Source organism: Anas platyrhynchos, chromosome 28, assembly GCF_047663525.1.
Source record: "Anas platyrhynchos isolate ZD024472 breed Pekin duck chromosome 28, IASCAAS_PekinDuck_T2T, whole genome shotgun sequence".
In the NCBI taxonomy this organism is placed as follows: domain Eukaryota; kingdom Metazoa; phylum Chordata; class Aves; order Anseriformes; family Anatidae; genus Anas; species Anas platyrhynchos.
In genome coordinates, this window is record NC_092614.1 from 2,454,150 (window position 1) to 2,466,616 (window position 12,467).

Here is a 12,467-nt window from a genome sequence, read left to right on the forward strand (position 1 = left end):
CCCTTTTGAAGTTATTTTGATAAACGGAAAATTGCTTTTTCTTTGTCCTGGCTTCATTATACCACTGGATTTGTCAACAGAAATTTATTCATTTTTAATTAACCTCCGTCTAAAAGTACAGATGCTTTTTTTTTTTTTTTTTTTTGGCAGACCTGTATTATGAGCAGTAGATCAAAGGTTTAAGTAAAGCATTTGTGTAGAAATGATGTGATAGCCTGGTATCAGTGACTCATGATTGTGAAAGCAGAAGATTATTTTGTTTGGCAGCTTTATATGTACAGTAAATAATGTACTGGACAGGTGAGATTTCAAAAGGAAGAGCTTTTGTGTTTATGTTGTGAAGAGGAAAAAGTAGACTCCTTGGACTGAAGATCTGGGTGTGGCATAGGAGACTTGTACTGCATGGGAAAAGCTTCATGTGGGTTTTGATAGAGAGGGGTTCAACAGAAATGGTACTCTTTATTTCTGAACTGAAAGGCAAAATATATTCTTTTGATGAAATACCTTTGCTTGGTATAGTCCCTGATGATTGAGAGTGAAAATAATAAAAAGACTTCTTAAATTTTACATTTTATTTTATTATGAAATGTAAATGGACATTTATTTATTGGAAAATCATTTTTTACTGAAGTGAGGGTGCATTGCGTTTGGATGGTAGTTCAAGTTCAGAAAAGATCCATTGAATCAGCATTTTAATATATTTTTTAAAATACCTACTCTAAATGTTCTAGCACATAAGAGAAAAATAGATCGCAGTTAAACTAGCACATTTGATAGGGGGCATATCATACCTATCAAGTTAATTCTTCCTTGTAAAGTTTTGATAAGTTGTCCATTAAGGTTTCAGAAATAACAGGTATCTTTTAAAAACTTCCAGTTTGTCAAGCACATGGACAAATTTTGTCCCATATCTTCATCTAATGGCTTGCACCAGTTCAGTGCTTTGGAACTTCAGTAATGAAGACTTGTGTCAATACTTTTCTAAATTCAATTTTTATGATTTTCAAAGCTGTAGTAAATTCACACTACAGGACATTTGACTTTACAATTTATACTGAGCAACTCTTTAAGTGTAATATTAAGACTCTGATGTAAATGAAGACTAACACTTCAGCTTTTATTTGTCTTGGAAACAATAATACATTTGTAACAGGCTGATCTGTGTTTTCTTTCATCAAGATATTTAGTCACTGCATAAGTAAACTCCAAACCTTGCACTTCGTAACTTTCTGATGCAAAACATTATTTTTATTAACACCCCCAACAAAAAAAAACGTTTGAGATTTGATAATTTGGCATTTTTCCACCACTGCTGATTTCAGGGAGAATTGGAGAATTAGATTGGACTCTGTATAAAGTTTAATGATGTAATTAGAGCTCAGAGGCTGTCTCGCTTCTGCTGGCGCTGTTATATCTTCTCTTCAATCTCTTTTACCTCAGAGGAGACGACCTTGCCATCAACCACCTCTTCAACAATTGTTTTGATCTTCTTAATTTTATTTGATTCTGCTAATGAAATTGAACACTAAATTAATAAAATGCAGTCTATATTAACAGAAAAATAGTGCTATCAGCAGTTTCACTAATGAGAAAACAGACAAAGGCATCTTTTCAATGCAGTTACTAAAAAATAAACTTTTGGGAGATTCAGTTTATGGTTTATCTTCCTTCTAACGTGCTATATGTTACGTAATATTTCACTGGTCAATAACTTGCTCTGAAACTGTGTTGTTTTACATCAGGCTACTTAATGCCATAACATTTCAACAGGAAGCCATCAAAAAATATGTATGTTTGTGTGACGTACCTTTTTCAGTCTCCTCTGCATGTAAATTCACTTGGGCAGACCTGTTCAAATCATAAATTGACAAATGTAAATATATTGTGCCTAATGTATTAAAGAAACAACCTTGTACATTCCCTGTACGTTCAGATAGGTGATTTCCTTTCATCAGGATGTGAAACCATGTGTTTAAATGAGTTTTCTCAGTTAAAGTAGAATTTGTTAAGCATAAACTGTAGGTGAAATTAACCTGCAGAGCAGTTCCTGCAGTGCTACAACTTCAGCTCATGCAGATATGCCCCAACTAGTTCCTGAGCCAGAACTGCTGAACAGGTAGAGTCTTTGTGGGAAACATCACTCTGCCTGTCTTGCTCTGTGTTCTTTCACAGATCTCTGCACTTTCCACTATGGAATATGGGATACTGGAGCACCCAGATGTTAAGTGTGGGCTCACTTCTTACATATTTTAGTAGCTTGGCTGCTAGTGACACAAGAACAGCAGAACAGAATCCATTGCAGGCTGCAGGAGGTCAGTGTGAGTGCCTTGCTGTAATGTGACCAGGTGCCTGTTGTGTCGAAAGGAGTTTTAAAAAATATCTAGCCTGGGTTATAGTCATTATAGTCATGGAAAAGTCAATCCCAAGTCCCATCACTGATGTTATGGAGTGTGAACAGCTATCAAGCTGCTCAGCTCAGGGAGAGTCACAGTATGTACCTGTGCACAGGATGACAGATACAGACTCAACCAACTTCCATGGCAGCCTCTGAAACAGAGCACAAACTGCAGCCTGCTTGGAATCTACAGCTGGGAGCTGGGCAATAGACAGGTTTTCTCCTTCAGAAACCAGTTGCCAAGGAGCAGACTGTACCACTTTCACCAGCCATGAATACAGATGATCTTTGCAATGCTGTCAGCTGTCACCCTGCCCGAAGCTGACAGTGCCCGTGTATCCTCACCTGCTGTCCTCGCCTTCCAGCAGGCGGCGGTATGTGGCAATCTCCATTTCCAGGCGAGTCTTGATGTCCAGCAGTATGCTGTACTCGTTGTTCTGAGCCTCCATGTCAGAGCGGAGTTGCCTCAACTGAGCCTCTAACCTGGCAACTGCTTCCTGTATTTGATTTAGTTGATAAGTATAACGTGCTTCAGTTTCATCCAGCGTGTCTTCTAAAGCCTTCTTCTACAGTTGGTGAAAAGAACAGAGATGTATTATTATTCAAGAGGATACATTTTGTCCTTACATTTTGATTGAAAAATGTGTCGGTTTCTGTATTTTTCTCTGTAGCTATCTACTTAACACAAGCTTTACTTTAAGTACTGTTTATTATTTACCATGTTCAGATGGGACTGTAATTCGAGCTCCAGACTCTGGTAGATCTGTCTCCGCTCTGTGATCTCTCTCTTTTGCTCTTGCAGTTGTTCCATATTAATTGCGACTTCCAGGTTCAGTTCTTCTGTCTGAAATACAGAAATAGAAGGACTGTAAGCTAGAACTCAACATGACTGACGTTCTTGCTGATGTTTAAGTCATTGACCTTACCTGCTTCTCAAATCGTTCTTTGGCTTCTTGACGGTTCTTTTCTGCCATTTCTTCATATTGCCGTCTCATGTTTTCCATAGTAGTTGCAAGATCAATACTTGGAGCAGCATCCACCTCTACATTAACTGAGCCTCCCACTTGTTTCTGCAGTCTGTCCACTTCCTACAACACAGAGCACGGTATCAGCATCAGCTAAAGGGAACTTTCAGTCCTGAATATTGGAAGGAAATTCAAAATCTACAGAAATAGAAGTAATTCTTAAATTGCTTCTCAGGGCAAGATAACTTAATCGCCTTGTAAATACTGTTTACTACCTGCCATGCTAGAAAACGTTAGAAAATGTTATTTACTCTGTAGCAATACATGTTATATAATAGATAAACATATTATAAAAAGATTATTTCCTCAGGACCGGATCCATGGAATGAGTGTAGAAGTCATAGTTCCCATTTAAATGCTTTTGTGTGGTAGCAACTCATAAAACATAAATTATTCTTAAAGAAAACCTTCACTGCTTAGTTTCTAACCTAGGAGATACCCAGTACAGATATCTGACTCGCAGCTATCTCTGCATGAGCCAGAGCTCCTGTTACAACCAGCAGAGACCAGAGGGCATCTCAGCCGAGCAGCCTGTGGGTGTTTGCTCTGTGGTGAGATGAGTCATTCTCCAGGTTATGTCTATTTTGTCGGTCTCTCAGTTGATTGTAACAGAACCATAGGCAATAGCATTCATATAGGTAATATACGAATAGACACCTAAATTTTGATGTGCTAATCTGGAGCTGAATCCCACCATAAATGCAATATTCTTTCAGATTGTTCATGAAGATTTCATTATTCCAAGTGTGGCTGAGTTTATGTATGCCACTGACAAAAACTCTCCAATACAGTGTTCTGCTGCTCTCACCTCCTCATGGTTCCTCTTAAGGAAAAGTAGTTCTTCATTCACATTTTCAATCTGTGACTCCAAATCAGATTTCGTCAGAGTCAAGTCATCACGAACTCGCAGCAGTCCATTGATGTCATTTTCAACACTTTGCCTGAGAAGGAGTTCGTTCTCAAACCTGGAAAACAAGGCTTGTTTTGTCATCACCAAAACACGGTTGTCTGATGAAAATGACAGAATCAATAACTACTACTGCCTTAGTCCTAAAATGTTTCTTTTTACTAAACTTTGCATTAGAGGTTTACTTCTCAGCTTTGATATAAGTAACTAGAAGCTTTCATGAACAGAAAAAAGAAGGAGAAAGTATGAAATGCTCGTGCAACTTACTTCAGTCTGAAATCATCAGCAGCCAGTTTGGCATTGTCAATCTGCAGGACAAGCCTTGCATTTTCCAGCTGTGCAGCATTAATCTAGAAAGGAATGGTTGGAAATGGATGAAGCATTGACAGCAAGACTTGCAATGGATACTGAGTGATTCTTAAGCATTATAGAAGACAGCTTTGTTTGGCATTTATGAAACTGAATGTGCATCAGCAACCAAAAATATTTTTAATCTCAAAAGAAAATTATATATATATATAATCTCAGTGAAGTGCATATAATGCATCTAGATGATGTATTGAGAAATGCATTATTTTATCAATATATTATATTTTCCTGCACATTATGGTACTGATAGAAGCAAATCTGCTTGAAAATAGAAAAAAGTTCTGAGGCAGGAGAAGGAGAGGATGAGAATCTGTGCACATAAACGGACATTTATCTATTCCTAGAAATTAATTCTGCATGCGGACTTTATCCTCTAAACTTTAGCAGTCTGTTAGTCGTCTGGGTTTAAGCTAAATTCCCTTTGAAGTGCATAAAAGGGATCTGGATTTTGGATGTAAGTCCAATGGATTTATCGTATCTGGAGGACAAAATCCAGCAGATGAATTAATGTAAATGAAAGCCCTTTCTCACTTGATCACCAGAAAACTTTAATAGTCAGAAAACTATTAAAATTACCTAAGGCAAATATAATAGAATTAATTCATTCTGAGGTTTTTCACGTATTAGATTACTCACATCTATAGGCATAAATCAAATATTATGAGCCATGTATAATCTGTCACTAATTTGTATCTGGTCAAAGGAAAGCATTTATTGTTCTTGGTCGAGACAATTACAATATGAACAAGTAGGGTTAACACAACAGATTGTTACCCATCTCCACCCAAATTGCAATTCATATTTTTATAGATAGCTGTATGAAATCTTACCTTATTTTGAAGATCCTCAATCGTTTTAAGGTAAGCACTGTGGTCCTGCCTTACGTGTGTGACGTTCTTCTCATACCACTCCTTGATCTGCTTTTCAAGCAAGGAGTTTGCCTTTTCTAGAGAGCGCACCCTCTCCAGATAGGAAGCCAGCCGGTCATTTAGATTTTGCATGGTTGATTTCTCATTGCCAGCGAGCAGCACATCGTTACCAGTAACATTAAGCTGGAAGCTACCGCCAAAGTTTGGTCCAAGGCTGGTGCCAGTGGATATGCGGGTGCCATAGCCCCCAGCTCCGCCATAGACGCTGGGTGCCTGGAGCTTCTGGATAGACGAGCTCCTGACAGATAAACCGCTGACACTGGGTGCAGAAGTTTGGAAGCGGGTGCTTGAACCCATCTGGAAGCTTCGGTTAGAGAATGCCATTTTCTTCCTCTTGAAATGAAAGGGCTAAATCTCCACACACACACAGAGCAGCTGAAGTGAAGAGCAGCGTGTGCTCCGTAAACCTTTATACTGTATCTCAAAGAGGAAGCACAATGTCATGAACCCCACCTCTATTGACACATAAAGTAATTGGTGTCAGCGCAAATAACCCACAGCATATTGTCCCCGCACTCTGGGTAATGCAAAGGGTGGTGTTTTTGTTTTTTTTTTTTTATAGTTTGGCTTGCTTAGTTACCATTTTGAATAAAAGATAAAACACAAATTAACTGCTGAATCATTTATAGCAGTGTATCTGCACCCATTGTCTCTATAGCCCTTTTGAACAACCAAGTCAATTCTTACCCCTATGTGCAGTTTATAAAATTAAGAGTTGACTATATGTGACGAGACTTCAAATATTGATATCTTCAATCAAGTATATATTTCTCTTGAGTGAGCCATGGTCTAGGCCTGAGGACAGCTAGGAACTGCCTATAAATTATTAGAAAGGTGGCATCTGTACCTACCCTGCTGATTCATTTCCTAGTAAGCACAAAGTGGTGTTCAGTTTTAAAAATGAACAGCGTTGTAGTTAGCTTGCATTGAGTGCATCGTCACTGAGTATTAGAAGACCCTTACAAGTTGAACTGGGTTTCAGTGCAATTGAAACTAAGCAGAGTATGGCTTTGTGGAGAGAGAAAATAATCAGAGTATTAGAAATCATCATGGTTGCCCACTTCATTTTACGTGTGAGATGCTGACATCCATGGAGTGATAAAAGGCCCTGAGATTCTGTTTCCAGCACAGCTCCCAGCCCTCCTGCATGGCTGGAGTTAAAGCAAAGCAAGGGTGCCTCTGCCCCGTCAGTGCGCTGGGCTAAGATACCCCCCAGCTGACCTGTTCCACTGCTGGCTGTTTTGCCACAAACACAGGTGTTGTAGTCATTACCAGGAAACCACCTGCCTCTGTTCGGTGCGCGAAGAAACCCAACAGGCTGTGTTTCTAATAGTTCCTAAAGCCAGGGTGGTGCGTGCTTTTGAGATGCACAATGCTGAGATGAAATGGAAGGCAAGGGACAAAGCTGGTTGCTGAGGGGGTTATTAGCGCTACAGGAAAGCCTGTAGCAGGTGTGCACCAGGACAAAGCAGAGGTGTAGTTCCTTGGGGCACTGCATTTACTGTACTTAGTGTATTATTAATGTACAGCTAGTCATGTAGAACAGTTAATAAGTGCTCTTTGTGCTAGTGGAAAGCAGCTGCTGAACATAGTGGTCTTCTACCGTGGGGCAAGGAAATGGGTGAGACACAAAGCTTGGGGGCATTGGATTGTATCTTGGAAGCATCCTTAGGTTTCTGAGAACAGCCAAGCCAGGATATCGCAGAACCAATTCTGCTAAATTGCTTTTAGATGACAGTGCAACAGATCAGTTTAAACAGTACTGTAGCAAGGCAAGAGTTAAGGTGTCATCGTTAGCTGTTCTGAAAATACACGTCTCCAAACCGAAGTGGTCAGCATGCAGGGCAGATTTTTTTTGCATGAAGATGCTGTTAAGCTGTATGAATTGTCTCGGACCTTGAACATCTTTGGGTGTAACCGATAAGGATAAATGTCTGAAAAACTTTTATGACAGTTCAAATCAAAGTACACTAGCCCAGTCATTTGGGCTGTTGCTATAGAAAATCAAGGTGGGTCTTTTATTTACTGAAAGCATTCAGACTAGATAGGACAGGGCAGAGCTTACATCTTTACAACTGTAAGAAGAATACAGCAAATATCCTGCTACGGTTGCATCTCTTGGCTATGAACTTCACTGCCTGGATCTCTTACAATATTTTCTGATAGCCTATTTGATAGTAAACATTCTGCTTTGTCTTCTCAGTATTCATTAAAATTAGTTTCCATTTACCTTGATGGTATTTTTTCTAAACCTCATTTGAAGGTTTCATTCTTTCTTTCATTGTGGAAAAGCCAAAGGCTATTTGTTAATTTTCATGTTTGCGTATAAATGCAGCAGGATGTCATCAAAGGCCTAGACTGGCTTTTGTGGGTCAAATTCTTAATCTTTCTATTCACAACTACCTTACTTCCATATGGGGAAGCAGATACAGAGTTAAATATCAAAAAAAAAACTAACTGCATGTGTTGTTAAATGAATGTCACATGTTTGAAATTTATAGAAGTTGGAGACTATCTAGAAACATAAGAATAATAAAAAAATACATTTCAGATTGATAGCAAAATAAAATTCACCGATACATAAAACCTTCTAAACTTTGCTCTGACTTTGTCTTGTACAGTGACCTGAATAAAAATGGACAACAGGATTGGATCAGACTTTTGTCTTGGCCACAGGCTCTGCTCTTTAAGGTCGAGCTGAACCTTCAGCAGTCCTATTTCTTCCAAAATCCTCTTGATTTTAAGCAAAAGTGTTCAGGGCATGCCCAGCTGGATGTACAGAGCAATAGTGTCAAGTTGACATAGCTTTGAAAGATACCAGGCTGAATTTCCCTAGCATTGTTTCTTTTCTTCTCCAATTTGCTTACTGACAATTTCTCCGGTCTTATCAGTTTATATATGCTTCTCCTTCCAAAAAATAACCTGGAATATCTGTAAGAATATATACTAGGTTTGGTATAGGTATAATTCATACCACAGGTGGGTTTTACTCCTTTTTTTTTTTTTTTTTCCTCAATCCAGATATTCACAGAATATGTTGAATGAATCATTGAATATATAAACCACTGAAAACTGCAAGAGTGAATAGGAAAGGCTGTATCTGTACCAGAAATGTAATGTGGGCTGTGTCCCTCAGCTGGCTGGAGGGCAATTGACTTGTCATGGCTCACAGCTGCACAGTTACACTCAGCTGGGAGTGGCTGATAGCTCCTGCTGCCACTCGAACTATGCCCAGGTGTTATCTGGAAGAATAGGGGCCGCCTTATTTTTATTCACAGAAATGATTGTAACAGGAGATAATCTAAATAGCTGTTGAGAAACATCAAAAATATTATATTGTCTGATATCTGCAGCTTTGATCAGTGGAAGAGGTGCTGTTAACGCTTTGCTGGTGCTTTAGTTTGGTAGTGCAGTTTCCAACTCAAGACTCCGCTGTGCGCTCTCCAGTGAGGACAGCCTGGGGATAACCCTGTGTAACGCTGCCTGTGGTGGTGTGGTCGGTCTGAAGGGTTGGTGTGGAGTCCTAACAAAATGTTCATAGCAACATCAGTAAGTTGTCTGATGTCCTGAAGATCTCTTGCCTATATGACAGACATTTAGTGCCTATTACAGAGCTATGAAGATAACTCAGGAAGGGTTTTGATAACGTGTGCATGCCATTTCGTATTACTCACCGTTACTAACAAGTTATATGTAACCAGTCATGAGAGTTCAAGGAAAAAAGACACACCCAGCTTTGGTTCTGTGTCTGTGCAGCCTTTAGGTGGAACACACACTTTTCTTTTGGCTGACTTGAGGATTTAACTAAAGAAAAGCCTTTTAATTCAGGCTTCAGCGATGATCCATTTTCACAGTGAAATCCAGTGCCTGTTTATTAGTCCTGGTAACTACGTTGTTGATTTCAGTTTGGGTTTTGTGCCATAAGAGTTTGATTCCCGAAGATCTCAGTTTGGGTTTTGTGCCATAAGAGTTTGATTCCCGAAGATCTCTTATAATGATGTCGTAAAAAGACTTCCACTGTACAAAGTGCATTCAAGGAAGAGGAATTCCATGTTCAATATTCTGGCCATATTCCACTATTCAGTATTTCTGTGACTGAGAATTTCCCCTTCTCCTCTTTGTAGCCTACTTATGAGAAGACATTGCTTCCTGATTTATGTCATCCAGTTTACAACAAAGGAAACCATGTAACATGAGCTTTCGGGGCAAAAAAATAAATAATTTTCTTATGTAGATATGAACCAATAGCAGATTTTAAATTCTTTCTTTTTATTTTTTCCTGAAAGACTGAAAAAGTTCTTAGGACAATTCTCCACCCTGAATGTATATTTGCACCATTTGTTAATGCAAATGCTGCACCCTAGAACGCAAACAGTAAACAGAGGTGTTTTGTGTTTTGCAGACTGCGATCCAGGAGCACTGTGTAGCAATATAGATTGAGAAAGCGTGATTTCCCTGATCGCTGAAGTTACAGGGAGCAATAATCCCTGCAGTCTGCAGGAAATTTTCCTTTGCACCTGTTATTAGGATATGTCCCATGCTGGTCTCTTTTATCTGGGAGCCACTAAATGGGAAATGTATGGGTCTGACTAAAGTTCATGGGAAGAAAAAAAGATTTCTCACTATTGTCATTGCTTAGTCTTTTGAAAGAATAGAGGTTTTCCCACAGAACGAGTGGATGGAGCTTGGACAAGCTCCAAAAGCACCGTAACCAAATCAGATGAGAGCAAGGACCAGGTGATGTCACTAATTAACCGGCTGCACATAAGCCCTGAACATCTGCAGCCCAAGATCTTACACTGTCTTCCTCACATATATAGTTTTTCCTTATTTCCCTCTTCTTTTTATCTTTTGTCCAGTTAAAATATCCTAATCGTCAAAACACCTCACCTTATTATTTTCTGTGGTGAGCTTTTGAGCAGAGGTAAATTTAAAACATCCCTTTAAATTGTATGATACTTGTAGAAGTGCTCCAGATCTCGGAGTGGTGCGCACGGCAGTGTGTAGGATACATCCTTCCCTAACCACAGGTTGCAAATGAAAGTCGGGAGCTGCCTTTCCTGTCTTAGCTGCTCTCCTCGAGCAGAATCAGATTTCAGTGCCAAGGAAAACAGCTCCAGGCCATACAAATGAGCCTTCTCTTCTTTTTCTCCCCTAAAAGTATCATGAATATCAGTTCTAATATAATCTAAAAGTCTACCAGCAGGAATTTTTCCCTTGTAAAAATCATGTGCAACGGTGGACTGAGAAAAGCAGTAAGCCGGTGAATTTTGCATTTTTCCTAGGTGTGGCAACAGCCAATAGCAATATTTGCTGAACATCTGTGAACATGAATGTGTGGTTTGTATACAGTCATATCAAACCATTTACAGCTAGCATAAAGCTGGAACAGTTCAGTAACCATGAGCAGATATTCCGAGATCACAGATCATGAAATATCCCGACTTGGAAGAACCCCACAACACTCCCTGAGTCCAACTCCTGGCTCCACACAGGACTACCTCAAACCTATCTGAATGATTCAGTAAGCAAATACCATTTTCGTGGCCCTGTGCAAATATATGCACACACTGATAGTACACCATAAAAGCCGTGTATGAACACACTGCATCGCATGCATTCACATTTGTGTAGAATTTTTCCCTAGCTTTTTTTTAAGAAAGCAGTCCTTGTCATTTCAGGAATGTGCAATACACAAATATTTCAACAGAAATGCCCAGTTAAAAATGCCTCATTAGCCTTAAGCATCGCACAGAAGGCGCAGATTGCTGTCATACCGTAGGCGTAGCAGTCCCATTTTCGTGCCATTTGGAGCAGAGGTGCAATGCGTGTATAGCTGGCTGTCACTAGAGGCCACCACACGCCTTCTGAAAAGAGCTGCGTGTGCGAGGCTGTGCAGTTTTTGCTACAGCTGGAGAAGCCGTGCTGGAAGCTGAGCACGGTTAATGCAAGTGGTGTATTACATAACAAAAGTTCACATACTACCCACTTTTCTGTTCCTATGTCCAGAAGAAAAATGTTTTGCATAGCTCTTGCGGCCAAATGTGTGAAGCTGTGTTTATCTTCACAGCCACAAGCTGTAATTACAAAGAGTTTAGCGTTGTGTACGGCAGGGAGCTTGTAAGCAATGGCAACGAGGATTATCTATCTTTCTAAATCCCAAAAGCTGAATTTGTGGTGATAGGCGTGTTCATTACCCCTCTGAATGCTGCCCCTTTCTTCATGACTGATACTCGAATATCTTAATTTTTAGAGAGCTGAAAGCTCTAGACATTAAAGGATTTTTTCGTTGTTCCTTTGGGTTTTTGTTTGTCTGTTTGTTTCTGTTTTTATGTTTTTGTAGCAATGTTATTTCCAGTGGAACATATAATTCACAAAAAGGTAACCGCTCTGAAACTGTTCTGTGGCAAGACTAACAAAGAAATGGAGCTTGGACACTGAAATGGCTTAAAAAATTATTGTTTGTCTCTATAATAAGGAAGGAGAGAAGTGGTGGTGTTTTTTCCTGCACTGGTAACTTTAAAATCACAGTTTTCTGTCTACTTCTAAGAGCATTTACATATTTCCTGCTTTGAAATTGCTCTGCTAAGAGTTGCTTCCAGTTTAGTTGTGCCTTTTATGCTTTAGTTTCTTGCATGCATGATTCAGGAGGTGTAGATTTGAGCCAAAATGGGTACTTTTTCTCTGGAACTATCAGTACTAAAGAAGTACTGTACAGTTTGTCAGCTACTTGTCGGCTTGTTTCTTTCTTCTTTTCCCTGCCTGCTGCAAATAATTATTCCTCTAAATTAAATTAAGTTTTCTTTAATTAAATTATATTCCTCCTTTTCGTTGCTTTCATT

At 39.3% G+C, this 12,467-nt stretch overlaps 1 protein-coding gene across 2 annotated transcripts; it reads right to left on the reverse strand.

Moving 5' to 3' along the window:
- Positions 1-1,092: 1,092 nt before the first annotated feature.
- LOC101790951 (keratin, type I cytoskeletal 20) lies at positions 1,093-6,011 on the reverse strand. Of its 2 annotated transcripts, none has more exons than XM_005030343.6 (8): positions 5,527-6,011; positions 4,595-4,677; positions 4,229-4,385; positions 3,322-3,483; positions 3,114-3,239; positions 2,741-2,961; positions 1,808-1,848; positions 1,093-1,506 (listed from the first exon to the last, which is right to left on the reverse strand). In XM_005030343.6, the coding sequence occupies exons 1-8, from the start codon at positions 5,947-5,949 to the stop codon at positions 1,409-1,411; spliced, it is 1,311 nt and encodes a 436-aa protein (XP_005030400.2). In that variant the 5' UTR covers positions 5,950-6,011; the 3' UTR covers positions 1,093-1,408. The 2 variants fall into 2 exon arrangements, with proteins under 2 accessions (XP_005030400.2, XP_005030399.2); XM_005030342.6 differs by having other exon boundaries at positions 1,093-1,509.
- Positions 6,012-12,467: the final 6,456 nt, after the last annotated feature.